Source organism: Carcharhinus amblyrhynchos, chromosome 14, assembly GCF_965287045.1.
Source record: "Carcharhinus amblyrhynchos chromosome 14, sCarAmb.v2.hapA, whole genome shotgun sequence".
Classification (NCBI taxonomy): domain Eukaryota; kingdom Metazoa; phylum Chordata; class Chondrichthyes; order Carcharhiniformes; family Carcharhinidae; genus Carcharhinus; species Carcharhinus amblyrhynchos.
The window spans coordinates 2,301,031-2,317,242 of NC_137337.1; the positions used below are offsets into that span (position 1 = coordinate 2,301,031).

Below are 16,212 nucleotides of genomic sequence, written 5' to 3' on the forward strand. Positions count from 1 at the left end.
TCGAGTCTGCTCCACAATTCAATATGACTGGCTGACCTCATCTTGGCTTCAACTCCACTTTCCTGCCCCTTCAATCTATTTCTCATTAAAAATCTGTCTAACTCTTCCTCAAATTGACTCACTCTTTGGGTGTTGGGATCTGTCCCAATTCAGCTCCAAAATCATCCAGTGCCCTTGGTGGCTGGTGCGCCTTGTTGGCCAACAAAGTGCATACAGGCGGTGGGTCGTGCGAGGGCTGCTCTTGGATGTTGCTTCGAGAGTTGCCTAGTGCTTCACGTCTGTTAGTGTACGCTTAAGCTGGACCAATTGACAGGCAGCATGTCAGCTCAGTGACTGTCACTGTTTGCTGTACAGTTACAGGGACCCGGGTCGGATCTCCGGCTTGGATCAATGTCTGTAGGAGTTTGCACATTCTCCCCGTGCTTGCGTGGGTTTTCTCTGAGTACTCCAGTTTCCTCCCACATTCCAAAAACGTGCTTTTTAGGCTGATTGGTGTCAATAAATTGTCCCTGAATTGGATCTCCCTTAATCTGGCGTACATATAATTCCCTAAATTTGCACTCCCTTTATTATGGAGTCCACTAGAGGTAGACAAAAACGTTGACGATTGACAAAAGACTTGAATGAGACACTCACTGAGTGCTAAAATTGGCGGCGTGGGCTTGTAGGGCCTGTTTCCTGTGCTGTGCTGTTCTTTGTTCTTGCAAACATGGGAAAATTTGTGTCAGGTAGATAAGATCACCAAAGAGATCTTACTGGTTTAGTGTCAGATTTGGTTTGATAATTCCTGCTGTTATGTACATAGAATTCTGTTGGCTTGTTTCTGTAAAGAGTCAGCCCACCAGGCCTATTAGAGGGTTTATGTTGTATGTGAGTCTGTCCCTCCTGCAGTTTGTCCAACTCTTTCTGCAGTCTCTTTTTTGTCTCGAGTGGTGAGATTGAGAAAGTGGTGCCCACATGGGGCGGGTGAGGAGACTGGCACCGATACATTTAATAGAAACTGGTCAATGGGGTTTGGAGGGTGATGATGAGAGGGTGAGATGAAGAATGAAAAGACTCGCATTTATAAAGCATGTTTCACAATGGCCAGACATTGCCAAGTGTTTTACAGCCAATGAAATATTTTTAAAGTGTAGTCATCATTGTAAGGCAGGAAACACAGCACAATTTGAGCACGTGGAAATCCATAAATTATGATAACCTGATCATCTGTTTTTATGATGCTAGTTGTGGGATAAAGTGGGGAGAGGTTCATTGGAATAGGAATATCCACACAAAACTTATCCAGTCCCCATTAAATTTATTTATGCTATTTGCCTGTGATAGTCAGTTCCCCTCTCTGGGTAAAGAGGTGTCTCCTTATTGGATTTATTCTGATTGTCTTATATTGATATCTCTTAGTTCCTGGTTTCCCCCACAAGAGTGAATCATCTTTCCCAATGTTAAAGACCTCTGTCAGGTTATTCCCTTGGAAATGAGTCTTCGTCTGTTTAGACTATCCCGAGGGTTATACTCTCACCTTAGGATGTAATTGCCCTTGCACACACTCTATGGGTTGGGCTGTAGCTCCGGATTACTCACTATGTTCCTGTTTCAAAGATTCCTGTCCATTTACCTTCAGAACTTTATAAATCAGGTTTGTTTTTTAACTTTGAACTGACAGTGCTGGATTTGAACACTGCATCCTCACTAAGCTTCTGTCATTTCACCGTGCCACTTCCAAACCCCAGTCCAATCAGAGAGCAGGTTCATTTGGGGATTTGTTTTTGAGAAGGGTTTGCGTTCATGTAGAAGTTCTTCTAGCTATTCACAATCTCTGATTGGTTCCTGGCCAGTTTGATGGTAGTTTTGCAAGGTGTTATTGGGACCTAGGTTTCACCTCTAAGTCACACACTTCTGCTTCAGGTCCCCAATTCAAAATTATTTACACGCTTTATCCATTTACGATAGTTTCTATTCACAGCTCAGAAAGAGTTGCCAAGATTTCAATTCTTCATAATATTTGGTTTCAAAACTGGAAACGTAGATTCTGTATCTAACCCCGTGCTGTACCTGTCCTGGGAGTGTTTGATGGGGACAGTGTAGAGGGAGCTTTACTCTGTATCTAACCCTGTGCTGTACCTGTCCTGGGAGTGTTTGAGGGGGGACAGTGTAGAGGGAGCTTTACCCTGTATCTAACCCCGTGCTGTACCTGTCCTGGGAGTGTTTGATGGGGACAGTGTAGAGGGAGCTTTACTCTGTATCTAACCCCGTGCTGTACCTGTCCTGGGAGTGTTTGATGGGGACAGTGTAGAGGGAGCTTTACTCTGTATCTAACCCCGTGCTGTACCTGTGCTGGGAGTGTTTGATGGGGACAGTGTAGAGGGAGCTTTACTCTGTATCTAATCCCGTGCTGTACCTGTCCTGGGAGTGTTTGATGGGGACAGTGTAGAGGGAGCTTTACTCTGTATCTAACCCCGTGCTGTACCTGTCCTGGGAGTGTTTGATGGGGACAGTGTAGAGGGAGCTTTACTCTGTATGTAACCCTGTGCTGTACCTGTCCTGGGAGTGTTTGATGGGGACAGTGTAGTGGGAGCTTTACTCTGTATGTAACCCCGTGCTGTACCTGTCCTGGGAATGTTTGATGGGGGACAGTGTAGAGGGAGTTTTACTCTGTATCTAACCCCGTGCTGTACCTGTCCTGGGAATGTTTGATGGGGGACAGTGTAGACGGAGCTTTACTCTGTATGTAACATAAGAACATAAGAAATAGGAGCAGGAGTAGGCCATCTAGCCCTTCGAGCCTGCCCCGCCATTCAATAAGATCATGGCTGATCTGAAGGGGATCAGTTCCACTTTCCCACTTTCTCCCCATAACCCTTAATTCCCCTGTCTATCGGAAACCTATCTACCTGTGACTTAAATATATTTAGTGAGGTAGCCTCCGCCACTTCAACGGGCAGAGAATTCCAGAGATTCACCATCCTTTGAGTGAAGAAGTTCCTCCTCAACTCTGGTCAAATCTGCCCCCCCCCTTATCTTGAGGCTGTGCCCTCTAGTCCTGCTGTCCTTTCTAAGTGGGAAGAATCTCTCTACCTCTACCCCATCCATCCCCTTCATTATCTTACATGTCTCTATAAGATCCCCCCTCAGCCTTCTAAACTCCAACGAGTACAGACCCAGTCGATTTAGTCTCTCTTCATAGGCCAAACCCCTCATCTCCAGTATCAGCCTAGTAAACCTCCTCTGCACTCCCTCCAAGGCCAAAATATCCTTGCGCAAGTGCGGCGACTAAAACTGCACACAGTACTCCAGCTATGGCCTCCAGCTGTGCCCTGTACAGTTGCAGCAAGACCTCCCTGCTTTTATATTCTATCCCCCTCGCTATGAAGGCCAGCATCCCATTCGCCTTCTTGATCACCTGCTGCACCTGCAGGCTGGGTTTTTGCGACTCGTGCACAAGGACCCCCAGGTCCCTCTGCACCGTAGCATGCTGCAGCCTTTCACCCTTTAAATAGTAATCCCTCCTACTATTATTTCTGCCAAAGTGGATAACCTCACACTTGCCAACATTATTCTCCATCTGCCAGGTCCTCGCCCACTCGCTCAGCCTATCCAGATCTCTCTGCAGACTTTCCACACCCTCCACGCAATTTGCTTTTACACTCATCTTCGTGTCAACAGCAAATTTCATTACCCTACACTCAGCCCCCTCCTCCAGGTCATCTATATAACCCTGTGCTGCACCTGTCCTGGGAGTGTTTGATGGGGACAGTGTAGAGGGAGCTTTACTCTGTATCTAACCCCGTGCTGTACCTGTCCTGGGAGTGTTTGATGGGGACAGTGTAGAGGGAGCTTTACTCTGTATCTAACCCCGTGCTGTACCTGTCCTGGGAGTGTTTGATGGGGACAGTGTAGAGGGAGCTTTACTCTGTATCTAACCTCGTGCTGTACCTGTCCTGGGAGTGTTTGATGGGGGACAGTGTAGAGGGAGCTTTACTCTGTATCTAACCCCGTGCTGTACCTGTCCTGGGAGTGTTTGATGGGGACAGTGTAGAGGGAGCTTTACTCTGTATCTAACCCCGTGCTGTACCTGTCCTGGGAGTGTTTGATGGGGACAGTGTAGAGGGAGCTTTACTCTGTATCTAACCCCGTGCTGTACCTGTCCTGGGAATGTTTGATGGGGGACAGTGTAGAGGGAGCTTTACACTGAAGGGCTAAAAGAGGACATGAGAAGACTTTGGCTGATAGGGTTAAGGAGAATCCTAAGGCGTTCTATAGGACTGATGTCAGGGGTAGGTTCTTTACCCAGAGGGTGGTGAGGGACTGGAATGCCCTGCCAGCTGCAGTTGTAAATGCGCCTAGTTTGGGGGCGTTTAAGAGATCTGTGGATAGGTTTATGGACGAAATGGGATTGGTTTAGATTAGTGGGTTAGTGTTGTTTTTTTTTAAAAAGCTGGTCGGCGCAACATCGTGGGCCGAAGGGCCTGTTCTGCGCTGTAATGTTCTATGTTCTATGTTCTATAGGTATGTCAAGAACAGAAGGTTGGTTAGGGCAAGATTAGGGCCAGTTATAGACAGCAGAGGGAAGTTATGTGTGGAACCGGAGGAGATTGGAGAGGCATTGAACCAATATTTCTCTTCGGTGTTCACGCAGGGGGACATGGATATAGCTGAGGAGGACACTGGATTGCAGGGGAGTAGAATTGACAGTGTTGCAGTTGATAAGGAGGATGTGCTGGATATTCTGGAGGGTCTGAAAATAGATAAGTCCCCTGGTCCGGATGGGATTTACCCCAGGATTCTCTGGGAGGCAAGAGAAGTGATTGCAGAGCCTCTGGCTCTGATGTTCAGGTCGTCGTTGGCCTCTGGTATAGTACCGGAAGATTGGAGGTTAGCGAATGTTGTCCCATTGTTTAAGAAGGGGAACAGAGACTTCCCTGGGAATTATAGACCGGTGAGTCTCACTTCTGTTGTGGGCAAGGTTTTAGAAAAAATTATTCGAGATAGGGTTTATAGTTATTTGGAGAGTAATGAATTGATTGGAGATAGTCAGCATGGTTTTGTGGCGGGTAGGTCGTGCCTTACTAACCTTATTGAGTTTTTTGAGAAAGTGACCAAAGAGGTGGATGGGGGTATGGCAGTGGACGTGGTGTATATGGATTTTAGTAAGGCGTTCGATAAGGTTCACCATGGTAGGCTTCTGCAGAAAATGCAGATGTATGGGACTGGGGGAGATCTAGGGAATTGGATCAGGAATTGGCTAGCGGATAGGAGACAGAGGGTGGTGGTTGATGGTGAATATTCATCATGGAGTTCGGTTACGAGTGGTGTGCCTCAGGGATCTGTTTTGGGGCCACTGCTGTTTGTAATTTTTATAAATGATCTGGATGAGGGTATAGTTGGGTGGATTAGTAAATTTGCTGATGACACCAAAGTCAGAGGTGTGGTAGATAGTGATGAAGGGTGTCATAGTTTGCAGGAAGACTTAGACAGGTTGCAGAGCTGGGCCGAGAGGTGGCGGATGGAGCTTAATGCGGATAAGTGTGAGGTAATTCACTTTGGTAGGAATAACAGATGTGTTGAGTATAGGGCTAACGGGAGGACTTTGAATAGTGTGGATGAGCAGAGAGATCTAGGTGTATGTGTACATAGATCCCTGAAAGTTGGGAGTCAAGTAGATAAGGTTGTTGAGAAGGCATACGGTGTCTTGGCGTTTATTGGTAGGGGGATTGAATTTAGGAGTCGCAGCGTCATGTTGCAACTGTACACAACTCTGGTGCGGCCGCACTTGGAGTACTGTGTGCAGTTCTGGTCCCCACATTACAGGAAGGATGTGGAGGCTTTGGAGAGGGTGCAGAGGAGGTTTACCAGGATGTTGCCTGGTATGGTGGGGAGGTCCTATGAGGAGAGACTGAGGGATTTGGGGTTGTTTTCGCTGGAAAGAAGGCGGCTAAGAGGGGATCTTATTGAAACATATAAGATGATTAGAGGTTTAGATAGGGTGGATAGTAATAGCCTTTTTCCTCTGATGGAGAAATCTAGCACGAGGGAGCATGGCTTTAAATTAAGGGGTGGTAGTTATAGGACTGATGTCAGGGGTAGGTTCTTTACCCAGAGGGTGGTGAGGGATTGGAATGCCCTGCCTGCTGCAGTTGTAAATGCGCCTAGTTTGGGGGCGTTTAAGAGATCCGTGGATAGGTTTATGGACGAAAAGGGATTGGTTTAGGTTAGTGGGTCATTGTTTTGTAACTGGTCGGTGCAACATCGTGGGCCGAAGGGCCTGTTCTGCGCTGTTATGTTCTATGTTCTATGTACTCTGTATCTAACCTTGTGCTGTACCTGTCCTCGGAGTGTTTGATGGGGGGACAGTGTAGAGGGAGCTTTACTCTGTACCTAACCCCCTGCTGTACCTGTCCTGGGAGTGTTTGATGGGGGACAGTGTAGAAGGAGCTTTACTCTGCATCTAACCCCGTGCTGTACCTGTCCTGGGAGTGTTTGCTGGGAACAGTATCGCTTCATTATAAAATGTAAAAATGTTCTCCACTTCCAGGACTAAAATCTGAGTGGAATTCTGAACAAAATGAGGAAGAATTGAAGAGGTAAACTGAGTTAAATAATTTTATGCAATTAACTATACATGGTTTTTATCTCTCCATCTTTCACATTGGCTGCTGCAGTTTAAGTGAATCTGTAACATGAAATATACATTCTATTAGCACTGTGAATTACTGATAGCTACTGATGTAAACTGGATGCTCTGTCGCCGCGGCGATGTGTTGCTTCTCTCGATCAGAGTCACTGACACTAACTGCAAGGTGAAGCAACTAAGCTGCGGCTGAGAGATCATCATCTATTATCACACAGCACCGCCCGAGATAATGCGTATGGACACACACTGAGCAACTGGGGAGCAATACTGAGAGCAGGAGTGGCAGATAGGGGAGAGGCAGGGAGCAGTGGGGAGAGGAGGAGACAGTGGGGAGAGGTGGGAGGCAGTGGGGAGAGGGGTTGGCAGAGGGGAGGGGGCAGTGTGGAGGAGGCAGTGGGGAGAGGCAGGGGGCAGTAGGGAGGGGGGTGGGACAGTGGGATGGAGCAGTGGGGGGTGTGGGGCAGAGGGAAGAGGGATGGGGTGGAGGGAAAGCGGCAGCGGGGAGAGGTGAGGGCAGTGGGGAGGGGAGCGGGGCGGGGGCAGTGGGGAGGGGAGCGGGGCGGGGGCAGTGGGGAGGGGAGCGGGGCGGGGGCAGTGGGGAGGGGAGCGGGGCGGGGGCAGTGGGGAGGGGAGCGGGGCGGGGGCAGTGGGGAGGGGAGCGGGGCGGGGGCAGTGGGGAGGGGAGCGGGGCGGGGACAGTGGGGAGGGGAGCGGGGCGGGGACAGTGGGGAGGGGAGCGGGGCGGGGACAGTGGGGAGGGGCCATGGGGAGGGGCAGGGGCAGTGGGGAGGGGGAGGGGGAGAGGGCTGTGGGGAGGCACAGTGAGGAGGAGTGGGGGCTGTGTAGGGAGGGGGATTTGGGTGAGGCAGAGGGGGGAGGGTGAAGACAATGTATTGGGGAAGGGGTGGGGGGGAATGTTGGGGAGGGGGAGCTTACAGAAGGTTTGTTAGATTGTTGGTGAGGGTGGTAGGGCCGAGGCTTTGAGGTGTTTGTGACTGGACCGAGGTCTGTACAAAAATCTCTGCAGTGTGACTGGACAGCAGTGATCAGTCTGAGTGCAGACTTTGAGCGACAGAACGTTAGAAAACTCCGGCTGAGAGAAGTTTAGGCCTGCAGCCACTCGCCATGGCAACAGGCAGATCTGCTAAAACTGAAGCCAACCCTTGGTCTCAGTGAATGGACTCCTCCAGCCAGCGAGGTGCTGAGCTCCATGGTGAGGGGTGACCATTGGTCAGTACACAAACCCCCATAGCATCAGGTGAAGCGAGAGACCTGTATGAGGATAAAGCAGTCGGCACACATTGCCCCGTCCTGTGCTGTCTGTTCCACATCAATCTGCACAGGAGAGTGTCGAACAGGAGATTTTGCTGCTTCACCACTGGGTGACGATGCTTCTACTGTTAAATATCCCGGCTCCAGTGCTGACCCTGTTATTTTACCAGGAGAAGGGATTGTTGAAAAGGAGGAGCAAAATTAAAATGATGAAAACATAGATTCAGCGATGTGACTGGAATGGGTGGAAGGAACAGTGTCGCGTGTGAGCACAGGGTCAATGTCATTCATAGAATATTCTGGTGGTTATATTAACACGAGTGGAAAATCCACATCATTTGACAGCAATAACAACAAAAGCAACTCAATGCACCACAGGAAATAGAAAGAGCCAGCACACAGCTGTGCTGTGATTTCTCCACAGCACCACTTATCGCCCTCACTCCCTCCCTCCTTCTTGCTCTCCCAGATCACTCCTTATTTTGTAAAAGGCCAGAGCAGCCACCCTTCTCTCACTGCACCAGATTCCCCCATTCCCCAAACAGAGCACTCTGTCAAACTGAGACAGTAAGCGTGACTTTGTGATACTAACTCACGTGTAAGCACAAATCTGCATTCATACTGGCTAAAATTCCAAAGAATCAGGCCACAGTGGGACCCAGTTTGAATTTTTTAAAATTAATTTTATGGGACTTGGGCATCGTTGGCTAGGCCTGCTTTTATTGCCCATCTCTAGTTGCCCCTTGAGAAGGTGGTGGTGAGCTGCCTTCTTGAATCGCTGCAGTCTCTGAGATGTATGTACACCCACATTGCTGTTAGGGAGGGAATTCCAGGATTTTGATCCAGAGTCAGTGAAGGAACGGTGATATATTTCCAAGTCAGGATGGAGAGCGGCTTGGAGGGAAACTTGAAGGTGGTGGTGTTCCCATGTATCTGCTGCCCTTGTCCTTCTAGATGGAAGTGGTTGTGGGTTTGGAAGGTGCTGCCTAAGGATCTTTGATGAATTGCTGCAGCACATCTTGTCGATAGTACACACCGCTGCTTCTGAGTGTCGGCGGTGGAGGGAGTGGGTGTTTGTAGATGTGGTGCCAATCCAGTGGGGCTGTTTTGAGACTCTTGAGTTATTGGAGCTGTGCTCATCAAGGTAAGCAGGGAATATTCCATCATATTCCTGACTTGTGCCTTGTAGGTGGATAGGCTTTGGGGAGTCAGGAGGTGAATTACTGACCACAGGATTCCTAGCCTCTGACCTGATTTTATACGTGGCGAGTCCAGTTGAGTTTCAGGTCAAGGATGTAGACAGTGGGGGATTCAATGATGGTAACACCATTGAATGTCATGGGGCGGGGGTTGGAGTGTATCTTATTGGTGATGGTTGTTGCCTGGCATTTATGTGGCGCGAATGTTACTTGCCACGTGTCAGCCTAAGCCTGGATATTGTCCACATTTTGTTGCATTTGGACATGGACTGCTTCAATATCTGAGGAGTCGCAAATGGTGCTGAACATTGTGCAATCGTCGGCGAACGTCCCCACTTCTGACCTTATGGAGGGAAGGTCATTGATGAAGCAGCTGAAGTTTGTTGGGCCGAGAACACTACCCCAAGGGACTCCTGCAGAGATGTCCTGGAGCTGAGATGACTGACCCTCCACAACCATCTTCCTATGTACCTGGTATGACTCCAACCAGCAGAAAGTTTGCCCTGATATCCATTGAATCCAGTTTCTCCAGGGCTCCTTGATGCCACAATCGGTCAAATGTGGCCTTGATGTCAAGGGCTGTCACTCTCACCCCACCTCTGAAATTCAGCTTTTTTGTCCGTTTTTGAATCAAGGCTGTAATGAGGTCAGGAGCTAAGTGACCCTGGCAAAACCCAAACTGGGCATCACTGAGCAGGGATGTAAGTGTGAGTGTGAGATTGCGAGAGTGTATCAAGGGGTGTTATCGGGAGGAGGGGGGGTGCGGTGGTTTGGAGGGCGTGCTATAATGGGTTAAATGTGACGCGATACGCCTCCGACCTGCTCCCTGACCCTGACCCGCACTCTGACCTGCTCCCTGACCCTGACCCGCACTCTGACCTGCTCCCTGACCCTGACCTGCACTCTGACCTGCTCCCTGACCCTGACCTGCACTCTGACCTGCTCCCTGGCCACGCTCTGACCCACCCCCTGACCCTCACCCAGGCTCTGACTTACTTCCTGACCCTGACCTGCGCTCTAACCTGCTCCCTGACTCTGACTCACTCTTTGACCCTCACCCAGGCTCTAACCCATTCCCTGATCATGACCCACCCTTTGACCCGCTCTGTGACCCTGACCCATTCGCTAACCCATGCAGTGACCCACTCTCTGAGCCTGTCCTGTTCCCTGACCGTGACCTGCCTCTAACCTGATCCCTGACCCTGAACCACCCCCAACCTACCCTCTGACCCACCCTCTGACCCGCTCGCTGGTCCTGGCTCAGCTCACATTGGTTTTGCAATTCCTTGCCTCAGTGAGGGGCAGATGGATTCAGTAATGTCTCAGTAGCTGGTTCCCAGGACAGGGCGGGTTGAAGGTGAAGCAATAATGTCTGAACTCTGCAGTCAAGGCTCTGGTCAAATGATGGAGGCTGTAGGCTGTACAGTTAGCCTGAGCTCTGGGACATTTTACTGCATTGATCATCAGGTATATGAGAGGCACGGTCATGGGTCTTCTGCACTTATCACTTTTCCTCCCATAGGGAAAGATTCTGGTTCATGTTCAATGTAAGAAAAGCCGAGGAACAGGAGAAGGCCATTTGGCCCTTTAAGCCTGTTCCACATTCAATTAAATCAAGGCTGATCTGTATCTTGGCCTCTCTTGCATCCCCTGACTCTCTGACCCAACAAAAACCCATTTATCTTCAGTCTGGTACATCTGCCCCTCACCACCTCACGGGCTTTGATCTGATGTAGGAGAGCAGCCCTCTCCTTGTCCTGGGTAGGAGCGTTCACACAGCCGCCTGTTAGACTGTGTGTGAATCCATTCTGCCCCACACAGTTTACCAACTAGAAATGAAAATATAAAAACAACAGAATAATCTCATCCAGGAATGTTCACCTTGGCTGGGTTTTGAGAGTTTGAATCCTGTAACACGGTGATTAAGGAGATGAGATTCTTGCTCTTATTTGGGAAACAGCCCCTGTCCTATTTACTGATCCCAGAAGCAGCTCAAAGTCTGTCCTGTTGCCAAATGTCCAGAGAGGCAGAGGCTCAGTAACGGCAGCCCATCATCTCCAGCCAATCCAAGGAGGGTCCCCAGTTGAAAGTGAGGGAGGCTCCGGTTCCCCCACTCTCACAGTCGGAGCGGGGAGGGAATTTTGGAACTCCGCATTGTGACCCTGTCACTGACATCATTTCCCGCGGCACAGGGACTCGCTATCAATGGGAGACCCAGCAGGGCTGCAAACTAAAACTAGACATTAGAAAATGAACCCCCCCCACCCCCCCCCCCCCCAACAATTTAGACCCGCCATGATGGGTCAGGGTGCCTATCACTCCCTAACTGTGTTCCTGAGGAAACCCCAGGATTGACTCCCATTGGTCAGCTCAGGACTGTGCCCATTGGTCAGTTTTGGACATGCCCATTGGTCAGCTCAGGACTGTGCCCATTGGTCAGTTTTGGACATGCCCATTGGTCAGCTCAGGATGGTTCCCATTGGGGTTTAGGATGGGGGGGGAGTAACCATGCTTGACCCCACCCTCCTCTGAGGCTGGGCTAAGTGGCGAGGGGGGAGTGGGAGGAGGAAATGACTGAGACAAGTGGGATTCATCCCATGATCCGACAGCTATCAATTATCCTGGACAACTGGAGAGAGTGGCAATGGGCAGGAGAAAACTGGGGCCTGGAGGAAAATTTGGTTGTATATACAGAAACCAGTTAGTTTGATGTTTTTTAAGTGGCTTTTACTCTTCCATACTCTCTCGCCTCGGTATTGGCTCATAGTCCATCCGTTATTTCCAAGCATTGTGTATATTCTCTGTTGTTGAGCCAACTGGACAGAGATTGGGCAGCCGAAGGAGAGGAGAAAGATTGTTTTCATGTTGGGACAGGGATCAGAAGTTGTTGGCCTTTGATTGGCTGTTCTCGTGATTGTCTGTTGGCTTCCTGTGGCTGTAAATGACGTGAGCATCGAGCATCTCAAGCAGAAGGTCATAGAAGGGCACAACGTTCTTGCACTTCATGCTGTAGAGGTGTTCCATTCCCTTATTACTGCAAAAAAAAACATAGAAAATAAAGAGGGTCAGGTCGGGGGAGTGGGCTGTTGGGACAGCAAAACACAACATGGTACAGTCTCATAACAGTTGGAGTCACGTGGTACAGTCTCGCAACAGTCAGAGTCACATAGTACAGTCTCATAACAGTCGGAGTCACGTAGTACAGTCTCATAACAGTCGGAGTCACGTAGTACAGTCTCATAACAGTCGGAGTCACGTAGTACAGTCTCATAACAGTCAGAGTCACATAGTACAGTCTCATAACAGTCAGAGTCACGTAGTACAGTCTCATAGTCGGAGTCACGTAGTACAGTCTCATAACAGTCAGAGTCACATAGTACAGTCTCATAACAGTCGGAGTCACGTAGTACAGTCTCATAACAGTCGGAGTCACGTAGTACAGTCTCATAACAGTCGGAGTCACGTAGTACAGTCTCATAACAGTCGGAGTCACGTGGTACAGTCTCATAACAGTCGGAGTCACGTGGTACAGTCTCATAACAGTCAGAGTCACGTAGTACAGTCTCATAACAGTCGGAGTCACGTGGTACAGTCTCATAACAGTCAGAGTCACGTAGTACAGTCTCATAACAGTCGGAGTCACGTAGTACAGTCTCGCAACAATTGGAGCAATGTGATAGTCTTGCAACAGTTGGAGTGCAGAAGGAGGCCATTCGTCCCATCGAATCTGCACCAACCACAATCCTATCCAGGCCTAATCCCTGTAAGCCCACACATTGACCCTGTTAATCCCTCTGACTCTAGGGTCAAGTAAAGGATAAAATAGATTATGAGAGGTAAATTAGCGAGAAATATAAAAATAAACAAGCTTCTATTGTTATAAAAATGTGCTCCTGCTAAATATCCTTTAATTCAATGGCTGGAAACAGGAGTTAGATTTTTAAGAATTCAGACTTTGCTGGAACAGAGATTTTAACAACATCATCAATTTATTATATATTCCACCTTGCGGCAGTATGGGGAGGAGGCAGAATGCCTGAGAAATCCACCCCAGACAGTGGAAACAACCCTCCCCACCCCCACAGCCCCCGGATTTGTCAATGAGCTTCATTCCTGTCCAGTTGACAGGGCTGATGGAAGCCAGCCACAGTATTCAACAACTGAAGGTGAACCATTCAAAGGTTAACTACTCAGACACAAAAATCTTGACTTTTAATAAAGTTCTCCAAATGAGTAATCAAGTTATAATTGGAATAAGCAATTTAGATTGAATTACTGGTGGTTAGAGAGAGATCACATGACCAGGCCAAGTGTTTTGTGCGGTTTAAGCACATGGGTTTCTTAAATCTAGCATGACGGCAAGTTTAGGCCACTCGGCCCACCGTGTGTGTGCTAGCTGACGAGTGAGTTATCCAGCCTAACCCCAGTTTCCAGCCCCACAGGTCACCACATTTCAGGTGAATATCAGACACCTTTTAATGGAGTCGAGGGTTTCTTCCCCTTAGCCTTTCAGGCAGTGAGTTCCAGACCCCCACAACCCTCTGGGTGAACAAACCATTTCCTCATCTCCCCTTGAACCTTTCTACCTATTACTTTAAATCTGTACCCCACCTCCCCCCCATCCCCATTCGCTGACATCTCTGCTAATGTAAGCAGGCCCTTCCCATCCACCCTGTCCAGGCCCCTCACACCATCTCTATCTAATTTTCCTTCAGCCTCCTCTGTTCCAGGGAGAACAATCCCAGCCTCTCAATCTTTCCTCAAAGCTAGAATTTTCCAGTCCTTCAACATTCTCATCACTCTCCTCTGTCCCTCTCAAACGCAATTCCATCCTTTGTGTAATGAGGTGACCGGAACTACACGCAGTGCTCACCTGTGGCCTAGTTAATGTTTTGTGTAGCTCCAGCATAATCTCCCTGCTCTCACATTCTGCACCTCGGCTAATAAATGAAAGGATTTCAGGTGCTTTCTGAACCACCTTATCAACCTGATCTGCTACCTTTATGGGTTTGTGGATATTTACTCTGAGCTCTCTCTCCTCCTCTCAATATCCTCCCATTTATTGTGTAATCCTTTGCCTTGTTTGACCTTCCCAAACACATCACTTCAAACTTCTCTGAGTAGAACTCCACTGGCCACATTTCTGCCCATTGATCAATCCATCGTTCTCCTCCTGCAGTCTGCAGCTATCCTCGGCTCCTGGCCATGTGGCAAGTTGCTGTGTCATCTGATCATCCGCTACATTTACATCCAAACCATTAATATACATCACAATAAACAGGGAACTGAGTACTGAGCCCCGTGGAACCTCACTGGAAACAGTTTTCCCGTTACAAAAACACCTGCCAACAATCACCCTTTCTGTTCTGTCACTGAGCTAATTCTCTATCCAGCTTGTTACATTCCCCTGGATCCTATAAGCTTTTATTTTTTAACCAGTCTGCCATGTGGAGTCTTGTCAAAGTCTTGCTAAAATCCTTATAGACCACATCAACTACACCACCCTCATCAATCCTCCAACTTTTCAATGGAGTTAGTCAGACACGACCCCATCTTACTGGGCAGTTGGCCAGGAGGGCATTGAGATTGAAGTGTGCTGGTCACTCCAAAATGCAGTCAGCTAACAGTCAGGGATGAAGATATTAATCACAGGCAGCTTGAAATCACCGTGCTGGGGGTGACTTTCAGGTCTGCCAGGATTCGAAAGAACAGTCCAACCATGATACCCCCATCGTGGGGGAGACTGGCGAGGTCAAATCCTTGCCCCTGGCCCAAACCCACCCAACCCCCAGGAACCCTGGAGAGCCTTCCTCTGCAGCCTGCCTGTGGCAGACGGTCAAATTGTGACTGAACCCATCTCCTTGATCCCTCTCAGAGCCCAATGTGCCAGGCCAGTGTGTCTATGCCAGGGGAGAGTGCACTGTTGGCACTGCCAAGGTGTGTGCAGGAGGGTTTCCTGACACAATATGTGGACAGGCCAAGGTGTGGGGCCACATTGGACTTGGTACTGGGTAATGAACCGAGCCAAGTTTTTGTTTGTGGGAGAGCACTTTGGAGATAGTGACCACAATTCAGTGTCCTTCATTATTGCAATGGAGAGGGATAGGGTCACACGGCAGGTCAAGGTTTATAATTGGGGCAGGGGTAATTACACTGCGATTAGAATTAGGGAGCATAAAATGGGAACAGAAACTGTCAGGTATGTGCACAAACGAAAAGCGGAGCTTGTTCAAGGAACAAATACTGCGTGTCCTTGATAGGTATGTCCCTGTCAGGCAGGGAGGAAATGGCCGAGTGAGGGAACCATGGTTCACAAAGGAGGTTGAATGTTTTGTCAGGAGGAAAAAGGAAGCGTATGTAAGGATGAGAAAACAAGGTGCAGTTGGGTTGCTGGAGGGTTACAAGGTAACTAGGAATCAGTTCAAAAAAGGGCTTAGGAGAGCTAGGAGGGGACATGAGAAGTCCTTGGTGGGGTCGGATTAAGGGAAACCCCAAGACTTTTTACTCCTATGTGAGAAATAAAAGAATGACCTGGGTGAGGTTAGGGCCAGTCAAGGATAGTCATGGGAACTTGTGCATGGAGTCAGAAGAGATAGGTGAGGTGTTGAATGAATACTTTTCTTCAGTGTTCACTAAGGAGAGGGACCATGTTTTTGAGGATGAGAGTGTGTGATACAGGCTGATAGGATGGAGGAGGTAGATGTTCTGAGGGCAGATGGATTAGCAATTTTGAAAAACCTGAGAGTGGGTAAGTCCCCTGGGCCAGATGGAATACGTCCTAGGATAGTTAGGGAGGCAAGGATGAGATTGCAGAGTCTTTGGCTTTGATCTTTGGGTCCTCACTGTCCACAGCGATTGTGCCAGAGGATGGAGAGTGGCAAATGTTGTTCCTGTCTTCAAGAAAGGAAATAGGAATGACCCTGGTAATTATAGGCCGGTTAGTCTCACTTTGGTGGTTGGTAAGTTAATGGAAAAGGTCCTGAGAGATAGAATTTATGACCATTTGGAAAGATGCAGTTTAATCCGGGATAGTCAGCACGGATTCGTGAGGGGTAAGTCCTGCCTCACAAATTTGATTGAATTCTTTGAGGAGGTAACTAAGTGTGTGGA

The 16,212-nt window shown here is 48.8% G+C and overlaps 1 protein-coding gene across 2 annotated transcripts in view; it reads right to left on the reverse strand.

The window, feature by feature from the left end:
- Positions 1-11,758: 11,758 nt before the first annotated feature.
- The window catches only part of LOC145352384 (estrogen receptor beta-like), a 157,650-nt gene continuing 153,196 nt past the window's right edge, over positions 11,759-16,212 (reverse strand). For both annotated transcript variants that reach the window (XM_080202164.1, XM_080202165.1), the window contains exon 9: positions 11,759-12,136. In XM_080202164.1, the coding sequence (XP_080058290.1) occupies positions 11,980-12,136 (157 nt within the window). In that variant the 3' untranslated portion in view covers positions 11,759-11,979. The remainder of the gene's footprint in view (positions 12,137-16,212) is intronic.